Raw genomic sequence first — 12,088 nt, 5'->3', positions numbered from 1 at the left:
GTATTTTAACGTCGCTCTAGGATACATGAAGTTACAAAAGGCTGTCTGCAGCGCTAGCTTAAGTTTAGCTTGCTAGCGTAGTTCGCTGCTAACATAACGGCCGTTTCGTCTTGACATCACGGAAGCTGAAAGAAAAGTTTCTGAGACTGGTGAAATAAATTGGCGGCGTTCAGTCTGGTTGTAATTCTTATTGTGTCCTGTGCGCCTTGTCGTCAGAGCCCGGATAGCTCAGTCGGTAGAGCATCAGACTTTTAATCTGAGGGTCCAGGGTTCAAGTCCCTGTTCGGGCGTCAGTCTTTTTCCCTTCGAACGAAGAATGATGAAAAGTTTAATTTCTGCTCTTCGACAAAAATGAACACACGAACGATATTCATCCCTGCAGCAGACATACCCATTTTAAAGCTGTATGTATGTTTTAAACCTTCAGTCATATAGTTCTTACAAGCTGCTTTGAGCAGTTTTTTCTAAGTTGCCTCAGTTTTTTCTCCTTTTATTAGTTTTGTTTAAGATAGTTTTCCTAAGTGCAGCAAATCTATTCTCTCAAAGAAGTCTACTTAAGATCAGTCATTTGGATCCAGTGCTGAACAGATGAAAGAAGACAAGGAGACTGTGTAGAATGAGGAAATATGCAAAGGAAGAACAAAGAAAAAATGGAATGGTCACCATTCCAAGTAGCCAGATGTCCTGGGAGGCGATGTATAAAACAAAGAGAGAGGTGGCAAAGGGAAAAAAGGCTTGTTGGACGTTTTATATGAGCATGGACACTGAGAAAGGAGAAAATAACTTGTATTAATTGGCTGGAAGGGATGTGCAGCAGGTTAGGGTGATTAATTATAAAGACAAAATTGGTATGAATGAGTGAAGACAATGTGTTGAAAACTTTGAAGAAGTACTTTTTCATTGATGAGCCTTACCACAAATTTAAGTGTATGAGTTGTTAAAGCTGGGTTAAGAAGAGAGATGACGCTCAGGCAAGCAACAATCAGGCTTCGGAAAGAGCAGATGTGACGTTTACTTTGAGAGTAATGATGGAGAAGGTGCAGAGAAGGTCAGAAGGGACTGCACTAGGTCTTTGTGGATCTAAAGAAAACAAGATATGATGGGGTGCCAAGAGAGGAACTATGGCACTGCATGAGGAAGTCAGGAGTGGCAGAGAAGTACGTGAAGATGGCGCAGGACATGAACTGAGGACCTGCTGTGATGGAGATGGTGGCACTGACAAAAAGACAGGACAAGCTGGTGGGAGAGTTGAAGATGTTAAGATTTTAAGCGGGAGTAACCACAATGGACAAGATCAGAAATGAGTATATCAGAGGGACAGCTCAGGTTGAGCAGCTTGAAGACGAAGTTTGAGAGAGAGGCAAGGCTGAGATGAGAAAAGAGGAGGACCACCGATTCATGGGTCTATCAAAGGAAGATGAAGGTCTCTACATGTGCAGCAGTGAGAAACGTCACCGCTGGTGGCTGATGAGCATGTATGGTTGCGGATTGGAGGCAGTTGCGGTGATCTAGGGGCAAGACTGCAGTGATGCTGATGTTGATGCACAGCCACACTCTTTATTTTGAAATCAGGTCTTACAAACATGATATCCATGGTAACTTGCCTGGAAGTAATGAGACAAAAAATGTCAATTTGGTAAACAGTGTAGCCATTTTTTCACTTTGTCTCTATGTGTCAAGGTGTTTGTGTCTATTTGCATGCTTGAGAAATGTAGTGTGAAAAGCACAGTGACTGAGCCCACCAGGTGATGACACGGCCACGGAAATGGGAGGTATGGCTTGGAGCATGATGTCGTGCATCATGGTCTGATCAATCTGGGCTTTTTGTGTCAACATCAGCTACACCATGTCAAACAGTACCAAACATATACTGTAGCTATACATGACATAAGCAGTGCTGTTACACACCCTTTGTGATGACTGTTTTGCAGGGCAGGACTGAAGGAGAAGAATCCAAGGAAGCTGCAGTTGCCTTGCCACGGGGTGCTGCGATAGTTGCAGTGCCAAGAAACGTCACCCCTGTCAAAAGTATCGTGTGGTTTGTCCTTTTTCTCATATATAATCAATCATTTTACAAATTAACAAATCTCGCAAAAAAAAAAAATACTACAAGAAGCACATGGATAAATAATTTATTTAAAAAATATATACCGTTTCCTTGTCTTAAAACTCAAATAATCTATATAACACTAGATTAAATCAAACTGCACATTTTCAATTTATTTTGGTGTATATGGGATTTGGGATATAGTATAATGCAGGGAGGTAAAAAGATAACTTTACTTGGGGATTTTACCAGAGCATTTTAAATCTAATCCGTGCAATCTTGTACGCAGTGTAGGTCAGGTTGAGTCAGGCAGCAGGAGGAGGAGAACAATATTGAATACACTTAACAGACCGAATAGAAACAGAGGGGCACTGGGGTGTTATGAGATCTGTATCTCATAGTCTGCTGGAGTACATGAGGAGGCTGAGTTGGGACAGGTAGTGGTAGAGAGGGCAGGAAGGGCAGACCAGTGGCTGGTTGATGGAGATGGGTGGGTACTGTGGGTGGATGGTGAGGACCACTGATGAAATGCGACTCGTGCCATGTTTCTGATCATTAAAAGCTATGGGTTCTCTGTTGGACTAATATATGAAATAAAAATAAAAGGTTGAAATACAAGAGACAAGTCCTACTTTCATCAGAATGCATGGAGAAATACTTCCATCCAAATCCAAATTCAAGTTGTTCCAATATATTTTTTATGAAGTACTAACCACACAGACTTACAGCTTGATTTTGTGACTTTTATGTAGAGTTTATATTTTAAGCCTATTTTGTTTAAGTTGTACAGTGCTCTCGACAGCTGAGGTTGTTTTGAATGTACTATAGAAATAAAGTTTGACTTGACTTAGCTAAACTGTACTTCATGTCGTGGCATTTGGAGTAACTCAGACAAACTAAAGCCACAGAGTAGCTGCCATGGGACACACCTGTTTATTACTACTGGACTTAACTATGACTTGCATTACCTTCTTGGTCTGGTTTCTCTGCTGCCAAAAAAACTAAGGGTGGGACAGTGAAGAGAACCTTCAAACAATAAAAACATTAAATGTGTCCTATTCTTCTTTTGATTTGTCACATACAAAAGCCTAAAGCTGGGTTCTGAATTATTACTGGGCTTTGTTGGATGGATTTAGTGCTTAAGTGCTGGCTGCTGCTGATGCTCACCTCATTTGGGTATAGTCAAAACCTTTCTAACGTGGCACAATCATTGACTCCTAATAAACGGAAACGCACTGTTTGAGTACATTAGGCACCAATCTTTAATTAATATAAACTGTAGATCGTTGCTTTGCGTTTTTAATAAATATAATGTTAACGGTACTCATGTTTTTAACCTGCGTACTTCACTGCGAACGCCCCCTAAATGAAAAACTCGTCATCCAGCTGTGACAGGAGTATGATTTGTATGAGCTAACTGTGGTTGGCTACAAGAGACGTCAATCCAGTCTAGGCGGCTTAAAGCAGCAATTTGATTGGTTAACTGAGTGCTAGTTTTGACTGCTATATACAGTAGGCGGTGCTTTTAACTTATTTTTAAACAACACGAATTTAATTGGCTGAAGGTGAGGAAAGTAACTAATTAATTGGGCAGTTAGGCAAGGGGAACCCGATAAGGGCGGAGCTACGTTGACTTGGCGGCCATACTCAATGTTGTCTGTTGACAGTTGCATGTAAAGATTTGTTCAAGGGTTAACTTATTCTTTGAAGGAAGGTTTAGCATTATTTTCAGTTAAATCAGGACCTATGTCCTAAACCGTTAACGCGTTTATTTCGATCGAGTCATGGATGAAGATGAACGTCGGAGGAAGGTAGAAGCTGGGAGAGCTAAGGTTTGTTGCTAGCATGTAACGCATGCTAATATTGAATGCTAGCACTTAGCAAACTCTTTTGTCATAGCCCTGCGTTTATCCATTGCTAACTACACTCACCACCAAAATGACTGCACATTTATTGTCGCTTGAATTACCTTTGAATGTTAAATTGCAGGCTCTCGCCATGTATTTCCCGCGGTTGGGCGTAGAATATGAGAAGCGAAGAGTAACATCATTTATGAAGCAGGTTAATCAGCTGGTAAATGAAGGCAGTTTTCATATAAGTTACTTGGTAGTTCAGCAGTAAACGCATATGTGATTGTTCCATTGACCATAGTAAATAGCTTTCATTTTTATTTAGACATATGTGTTAAGTTTGCCTTTAACTCGTGTGCAGTGAAGATGTATTCGGTGGGAGATTTGTGGCACTTGCTTGATTTATTTTGCTATTGAGAATGCAGGTTGCACATTACTCACAGGCCATTACAGCTCTAAACAACGTGGATCAACATCATATGTTTACTCACTGAAAGGGTTTACTTGTGCAGTGGTTATAACAGAGCCTCAATTCCAAAGTTAACTATTCACTAAGTCAGTCATCTGTGTTTCAAAATTGTGGCAAAACTTTATGTGAGCCTATCCCCCACTAAGCTCTCTAAACAAGTACTGTTTACTTGTATCTAAGTGACATAGTGCTCAAAAATCAGGAAGAAGAATTTTTTTTCTCTCATTCTTTTGTAAACTTGTCATACATGTCAGATCAAACTAATTTTAATGTTAGCCAAAGACCCCCGCCACCACCGAGTAAATGCAAAATGTTTTTAAATGATTTAATTTATTAACTGGTTGCTCCAACCTTGGCAGAAAGAACTGCAATCTGCGATAACTGGAAATGAGTCCTTCACATCACTATGGAGAAATATTGTGCCACTTTTCTTTGTGGAATTGTGTGAATTCAGAGGTTTTGCAGCATGAAAAGCCCGTTTAATCCCATGCCAAAGCATCTTAATGGGAAAGGTCCCTCTAAAACCTTCATTTTGTTTTGTTTGAGCCATTCAGAAGTGAACTTGCTGGTGTGTTTCAGGTCATTGTGCTGGTGAGAACTAGTGAGTCAGACCTTCAGACCACAAACTGATGGTCTGACATTCTTCTCCAGGATTTTCTGAGAGAGCAGTATGCATGCTTCATTTAGTTATAGCAAGCCCCAAAGTAGCAAAAAAAAGAATAAATAAAAAATTTCAGCCCTCATCAGTTTTGAAATTGACTCCTCTGGTGTTTACAAGTAGAAATGGCAAGCAGCTGATTTCACCTTAATGGGAAGCCATATTATTAATGGCCTAGTAGTCAAAAATGGCTTGTCCCACATTGACAACAAGCCATGTAGTCTAGAAACAATGTATGAAACTAAGTCACCTTTTTAGGATATATCATATAACACATGCAGTGTAAATGGCTAATCCATCTATAATTTGTAATGGAACTCATTTTGGGGATAATAATAATAATAATAATAATAATAATAATAACAAAAAATTACTCAACTACAACATTTATATTCCTTATAGAAATCTTCCACCATGCCTCGGAGTCAGAATGTAAGTATAGAAAGTGGTGGATGAAGGAGCAAATCAATGACTTGTGGGCTTGTGGCTGTTTCTTCTTTGATTTTTCTTTTTGTTTTGTTTTGTTTCTGTTGAGTGATCAATCACAACTTTCTTATTTTTCTGCGCCGTGGGGTAATCGCTGTCACCTTTTAATGTATATTGCTCTTCAAACAATACAGCATCTGAAAGGAAATCTGCCTGCAGTCATGATCTGAATGCCTAAAATAGCCATGCTCCTTGCGTATGCTGTCATGTTAGTTACAGGCCATCAGGTGGTGCAGTGCACCCATGAGATTGGGTGAGGTGGAGGATGTTGCGCGTGTGTCTCACACGAATGGTGTTGCTATGGTAATGCAGTGCTGTCTTTTGCCTTTACTATGTTTGTGGCATCGGTAAGCTCTGATTTCTCTTTGGCATTAAAAGCGTGGCACAAATTTGATACAATCACCAACGTGGACAGCAAATTAACCCCTTGTTGGAGACAGCAGTCCCCTCCTGACCAATGATGACATTGTTGAGAACACCGTAGCAGCTTTCAGCAGTCCAATTACATCTAATTTGACTAGAGTGAGCTTCAGCCAGCTTGTTAGTCAGTCTCAGTAGGGCGGAAGTGGCCTTGGGCTAAACACAGCTCATCCTGCTGTCTTTGAGGGCTTTTTTTCCCTTTTTCTTTTTCTTTTTGTGGTAAGCGGAGGCAGTGAATAGGGTGATGGATGGAGAATGGGTGCGGTTTTAAGCAAGTAAGGAAAGAAAGCTGACAATTTAAGGTAGGAAAACATTTAAGGGTGCTTAACTTGATAAAGGGCTGCTTTCAGGAGTGGGACACTGAGGTTGTACAGTGATGGATGCATTTCAGGCTGCTTATAAAGCAGAACCTACAATGTGGCAGTGTAGTCAAGGAACATGTGATCAGAACAAGGTTTTATGCACATGCACACACGATATTGTTATGCATCACGCTTGTGAGTCATCACATAAAGCAACAAGTAGGTCTCCCAGGGCCATGTAATCTCAAATTGAATTGAGCATGCACACTCCAGTGCTGCTTGCCACACATAGAGTTCTGTCTCCTCCTCTCTATGTGAATGCATGTCCCAGTCTCCACCTTCTTTCTTTAGTCTAGACACATGCCATCCTCTACCCAGAGTTTGTGGATCCCTCTGCTTTGGATGTTGGCTGTTGGCAGTGAGTTTTTGGATGAAAGGTTGGGCTGACTGCGCTGTTGCCTGCAGACTGCAAGATCTATATCTGGACAGTAGAGCAACTTGTCCGATGAGGAAGAATGGATAGGTCTGACAGGCAGCAAGAAAGGAAGTCAATAATTGCTGTCAGATATTGATGGAAAGCTCTATGAGGGTCTCTGTCACAATGTGAACTGCCGTGATCTGATTTAAGCTGCTTAGGAAGAGAGACGGGGCATGAGAGAGGCAGTGAACAGAGGAGAGGGTGTGTTGCAGTCAAACCGACCGAGGTGAATTTCTATCAAATTGTTCCCTCTGGAATTTAAGATAAATATTGTAGCTTTAATGTAATTATGCATTTTTTTTCTTGTCAGGTTTAGTCTCGATATACTTTTCCTTTTATAGCTACAGAGAGGACTTTAAGAGACCCTTCCAAAAAAAATAGGGGGAAAAAAAAGCTGCATCTGTGATTTTATTTATTTATTTTCTTGAGGTTTTGATAAGCTGAGAAATACAAAGTGACAGTTGCGTGTCCTTTTTTAAACCTTGCTCTGTTTCTGTTCTGCTGAGAGGTTGTCCACTGTGTGTCAATGTAAAATCTGCACTTCTCATCAGCCTGTTCTCTGGAGATTTGAGAATATTTAGCTGCCTCACTTCATTTTGAACTTGGATACCTTGTCAGGCTATGGTGTAATCTATTTTGGACTTGAGTGTTGGGATTACTTTTGGGCTTTTTTTTTGCTGCACAACTGACTCATCAAGACGAGGGGTTTTCCTTTCTACACTGTGGACTATCACTAACTTCACATGATGACTTTTGTCTGGTTTTGATTCATTTTGTATACATTTCCCTACCTTGAGGAGATAAATCTGGACTCTGACCTCATTTCTCCTTCAACCCCTGAGGTTCACCATGCTGATAGTGTGGTGGTGCTCTTTGGTGCTGACGTACGTGTCCATCTACCTCTCGCTGTCCTTCTTGCGCAGCTTGCTAGTTTCAGACAGAAGCGGGCGAAAAGCGACGGGGCGGGGGCGGCGAAAAAGACGCAGAAGAGGAAGGGCCAGGTTGACTCGCAGAATGACCGCTCGACGGAAGATCACCACGTAGAACCAGCTCTTCCATCAGCCAGTGCTACAGAGCATAACAACAGCACCAACCATGAGGTATGCCGCCAATTGCCTAGAGAGCTCATCAATAATAGTTACAAACACTGAAGCAATTTTGATATGTAGGGAGCATAAGATTATTAGTTTTAATTAAAACTGTTGGTTATTTTCATGACGGTCATGTCTCCATTCATACTCACAGTCCCCCCCACCCCCCACCCCACCCCACCCTGTTTGTCTAATTTTGTTTATTCACTGTATGCTTCAACAAGTGGTCTATGCCCCCCGTCTGTAAACATACATTACAGAAATGGGTCACTAACCATCACATTGCCTGTAGGCCATGTTGTCATGACAACCTGGCCAGGATTAACTGCCCCCCCCCCCCCCCCCCTTTTTTTTTTTTTTCTTTTCTCTTCTTCTTCTCTACTAAGGCAGAGTTCACTAATGACATTAAATGTGCAAATTTGCAGCACATGCGTTTTTTCCTGACATTTCTTTTGTGGACTCGGGTACGATTAGACTTTAATTCTAATACTTTTTAATCCTTTAGGAGCCTCAAATGTCAGGGAAACCAGAGGTTCGGCAAAACGAAGCGAAGGATCAGCCGCTCACCCCCAAGCATAGCCCGTCCCCTGTGGATGACTTGAGAGAAGAGGAGTTAGCTGCACTTACTGGCAAAGAGCAGCTCAAGGTATACAAAGCCAGTATCTGGAGACTGCTGTAGGATGTCAAACTTTTAAAGTGTGTCTGGGGGAAAACTCAAGAATACCATAGATGGGTTCTCTCGTGGAGCTGGTTTTGTTTAGAAGAATAAAATCAAGGAGCGTAGGTCATTATTGTTAAAGAGGACAGAGGATTTACATTTGTTCTCGTGAGATGAGCCAGAGACGTTGACCAAATCTGTCCCCTGGATTGAGCTGTAGAGGTTGAACAAGTGGTGTGAATGGCTTTATAAAAACGTGAGTGATTTAGGTTTATCAGAATTGACCCGTACTTCTGCAAACATGTTTTTCCCCCATGTCCTGGTGCTGATTGGATTAATTACATAAAGGGCTTTGTCTCCATATTTGGCGCAAGTTAACTTCTTGAAGCAGTTTCCAAGTTGGCTGGTTTGCATCTATTAGTGCAGTTCCAAGGAGCATGTCAGGATATTTGCATGTCTTTGTCTTGTATGGCATAATTCAGTAATCCGTAAGTAAGCCGTTTGATTGGAGTTCATCATCATGTTAAACTCAGCTGGCTGAAGCATAACTGGAAATGGAGAAACAAGATGGGGTTTGTCATGAATACTGTAATCTACTTGGGCTCACATTTTTAAGTTCTGTATTGACACACAGTAACCTCAGAACTGAGCAGTTATCTAAATCGGTTCCATTGTGTGATTGGAATTGGATGTGTTTAATTTGTCCTGATGCTTTGTTTGCTCACTAAGACAATGAAAGTCTTGTTATGGTATTGCTATGCGTGTGAGGAGGACTGTTTGTTTGGATTTCTGTGTCATCACCTCCCATGGGGGATTGTACCAAGTCTCCTCTTCTGCATGGCTGCTTGGTGCTCTGGACTGAAAAAGCAGCACAGTTGGTCTAATGTGAAGCTTTGTATGCAGAGGAATCTGGTTAGTGTCTTTGGCACGTAGTGTTTCACGTGTTCACTGTGTATTTAAATCTCAAACTAGGGGTGTTTTCTCTGTATATAAGGTGTTGTAAGTTAATGGTTTGATTCTTCCAACCAGATTGTGGGCTTCATTTGTTGTTGTAATTTGCATATAAATTGTTTGTTTTGAAGTATTTAGTCTGTTTTCTGGCCAGCCACAGAGGGAAAAATAGAAAATTAATTTGGAAGTAGGAATGCATGCTGGACATTTGATAATATGTTCTGCAAAAGCTAATGGAAGTGTGTGAAGTTATGAGTGTTTGATTACTCGTAAAACTAATACCGGTACATACTTTTGTCCTGCTTGCAGCTGCTACAGCAGGCTGTGGAGAAGCGTAATGAAATAATTGCCAAACTCAGCTCCAACCTGCAGGAGGCACTGGCCAGCAGAGACCAGGTACAGGTGGAGGCACAGTCTCTTGCTGGACAGCTTCAGGCACTGCAGAGGCAGCTCCAGCAGGTAAGTGCCAATCAAACCGAATGTGGCTGTGGTTGTTATTTGTGCTTCGTTGCTCATGCACAACAACTGCTGCTTGAATGTCTTCTCGTCTGTCACACAGACCAGTGTGGAGTTTCTACGTATCAAAAATCTGTCAGGAACTGAAGCCCTTAATAATCAGCAGCTTTACCATGAACCGTCCTCCCAAGAGCCAAACATCAGTCATAAGGAAGCGCCATCAGAGGGCTCAGGAAGTTCTGGCTCGCAGTCTGATGCTGAAGGTGAAACTGATGTAGAAACTGTTCTGTGCAAGCTGAGAGCCGAGCTGGAGGAAGAAAGAAGAAACAGCCAGCGAATATGTAGCGAACTAGTAGAGGAGATGGAGAAAAACAAGCACGTGCTTTCTTTGCTGGAGAATGAGAAGCAAGAAAGAGAAGAAGAGCGAAAAGAAAGGGAAGCAGAATTGCAAAACCTTCATTTCCAGTTAAGCCAACTTCAAAGTCAGTGCCTTGAGATGCAACAATACAAAGAGGAGAAAGAGGTCCTCAACATAGAACTGCAAGAGCTCAGGAGAAGGCTTCAGGAGGAGGAAGATGCAGGGAAGAGTTATAGTGAGAAGCTTGCTAGCTCTGCCCTTTGTTTTCAGAGTCTTGAGGAGGAGATGAAAAGGCTCAAAGAGGAGCACACAGTGGAGGTCGAGCAAGTCAGGCAGCTTTTGGAAGAGAGGGAGAAAGAACTAAAAATCAAAGAGGAGGAGGTGGTGGGTTTCAAAGCGTCTAAGAATTGGCAGAACCAGGTAAAAGCTGGCGTTAGCTCTGATGAGACTGTCAGTATCGACGAGGCTAATCTGGAAAGTGGAGCTGACCAGGGCAGTATGAATGAATCAATGTCTGGAAATCTTCTGATGGAGCGCTACTTGTCTTCAGCTCCGCTTGCACACTTGCAGTCTTCAGCGATAACTGAGAACCTTGACCAGTGCAGTCAGCTGGACATATCTGCAGACCGCAGGTGAGAGCAGCTGTTATTGTTGCACTATCTATCAGCTGTAGATATTATATTATATATATTAATCTTCTTTGTCATTGTGTCTTCTCAGTTTTGAGCTAAATAGTGATGTGTTTGGAGAAGAACTGTTATCAATTTCCAAACGTCTGATTGAAGAACACGACGACCGCCAAAACACCTCTAGTCCACAGGACTCTCTGGCTGATGAGTCCAACCCTCAGTGGCTTCACAACGTCGCTTCGGGCAGGATGGAAAGGAGTAACGTGTCCGAGCAGCAGTCTGAGGACACTAACTTGGAAAAAGAACTGCTGAGTCAGCAGTGTGAGGAGCTCCGTGAGGAGCTGGCCCTTAAGGAGAGGGATCTAAATGTGTTAAAGGAGGAAGTAATCAAGAGTGCAGAAGAGCTTGAGGAGGCAAGGAGCAGGTAATGAAGTTCATGCCGTTTATCAAATGACTAATTCAAAGTCCTTTTAAAAACAACTCTGTGCTCTATACCTAACAATGATGTTGCTATTGTGTTAATACAGTAATATTTACTTCTAAAGTAAATTGCATAACTCTATTAATTTTGATTAATAATAAATATTTATCTCAAGGTGAATATTGTTAAATGTCCACGTTGGAAAAAGGCATTTCTAAGAAATAAATCACTAGTTTACAATAAACATTTGAATGTAAGCTGGTTTGCTGTGGTTACATTTATTTCTTACTGTAGATTGATATAAATTTTATCTTTTTTTATTATTATTATTATCTGTCTTTTTAGGTGGGCTCAAGTCACAGAAGAGCTTAGGGAAGCTCTCCAGGAGCTTGAAGACGAAAAGGAAATGAGGAGACAATTTGAGGAGGAGCTGAACTTGAAAGTCTATGAACAAGACAGCCTTAGGAGCAAACACTGTGCCTTATCAGAAGAAAGAGAGCAGGAGAATGTAGTAATGTTGACAGTAAAGGAAACTGAAATCTCTGCTGAAACTTCCCTCCTCATATCTGGTACCTTTCCATCAGATGAGGATGAAAAACTGGTAGGGGAACTAAAGGAGGAGGAAACTGCACTCCAGTCTCATCAAAAACAGCAGGAGCTGCTCGTATCATCTCTGCAGGAGATAAAGCAGACTGCAGATTTAGAGAGCACAGAATTCAGAGATGACAACCAGCTGCAAACATTACAGGTATGCCAGTACCACAAGTGTGCAATAATTACAATGCATTCAAATATGATGATAATAGGTTTCTGA

The 12,088-nt window shown here is 41.6% G+C and overlaps 1 protein-coding gene and 1 non-coding gene across 6 annotated transcripts in view; both read left to right on the top strand.

Moving 5' to 3' along the window:
• Positions 1 to 217: 217 nt before the first annotated feature.
• On the top strand, positions 218 to 290 carry trnak-uuu (transfer RNA lysine (anticodon UUU)). The gene has a single exon. It is a non-coding gene; the product is annotated as a tRNA-Lys (tRNA).
• Positions 291 to 3,649: 3,359 nt separating this feature from the next.
• Positions 3,650 to 12,088, top strand: part of pcnt (pericentrin) — a 34,460-nt gene continuing 26,021 nt past the window's right edge. For 3 of the 5 annotated variants that reach the window (XM_026151270.1, XM_026151272.1, XM_026151269.1), the window contains exons 1-8: positions 3,650 to 3,879; positions 5,427 to 5,456; positions 7,634 to 7,810; positions 8,307 to 8,447; positions 9,720 to 9,869; positions 9,970 to 10,856; positions 10,945 to 11,277; positions 11,620 to 12,022. In XM_026151270.1, coding sequence (XP_026007055.1) covers positions 3,832 to 3,879; positions 5,427 to 5,456; positions 7,634 to 7,810; positions 8,307 to 8,447; positions 9,720 to 9,869; positions 9,970 to 10,856; positions 10,945 to 11,277; positions 11,620 to 12,022 — 2,169 coding nt within the window. In that variant the 5' untranslated portion in view covers positions 3,650 to 3,831. The remainder of the gene's footprint in view (positions 3,880 to 5,426; positions 5,457 to 7,633; positions 7,811 to 8,306; positions 8,448 to 9,719; positions 9,870 to 9,969; positions 10,857 to 10,944; positions 11,278 to 11,619; positions 12,023 to 12,088) is intronic. The other 2 variants (XM_026151273.1, XM_026151271.1) reach the window with 1 other exon arrangement.

The sequence above is a fragment of the Astatotilapia calliptera genome, chromosome 19 (assembly GCF_900246225.1).
Source record: "Astatotilapia calliptera chromosome 19, fAstCal1.2, whole genome shotgun sequence".
NCBI lineage: Eukaryota > Metazoa > Chordata > Actinopteri > Cichliformes > Cichlidae > Astatotilapia > Astatotilapia calliptera.
The sequence above is the reverse complement of the archived record's forward strand: the minus strand, read 5'-3'. Positions and strand labels throughout refer to the sequence as shown.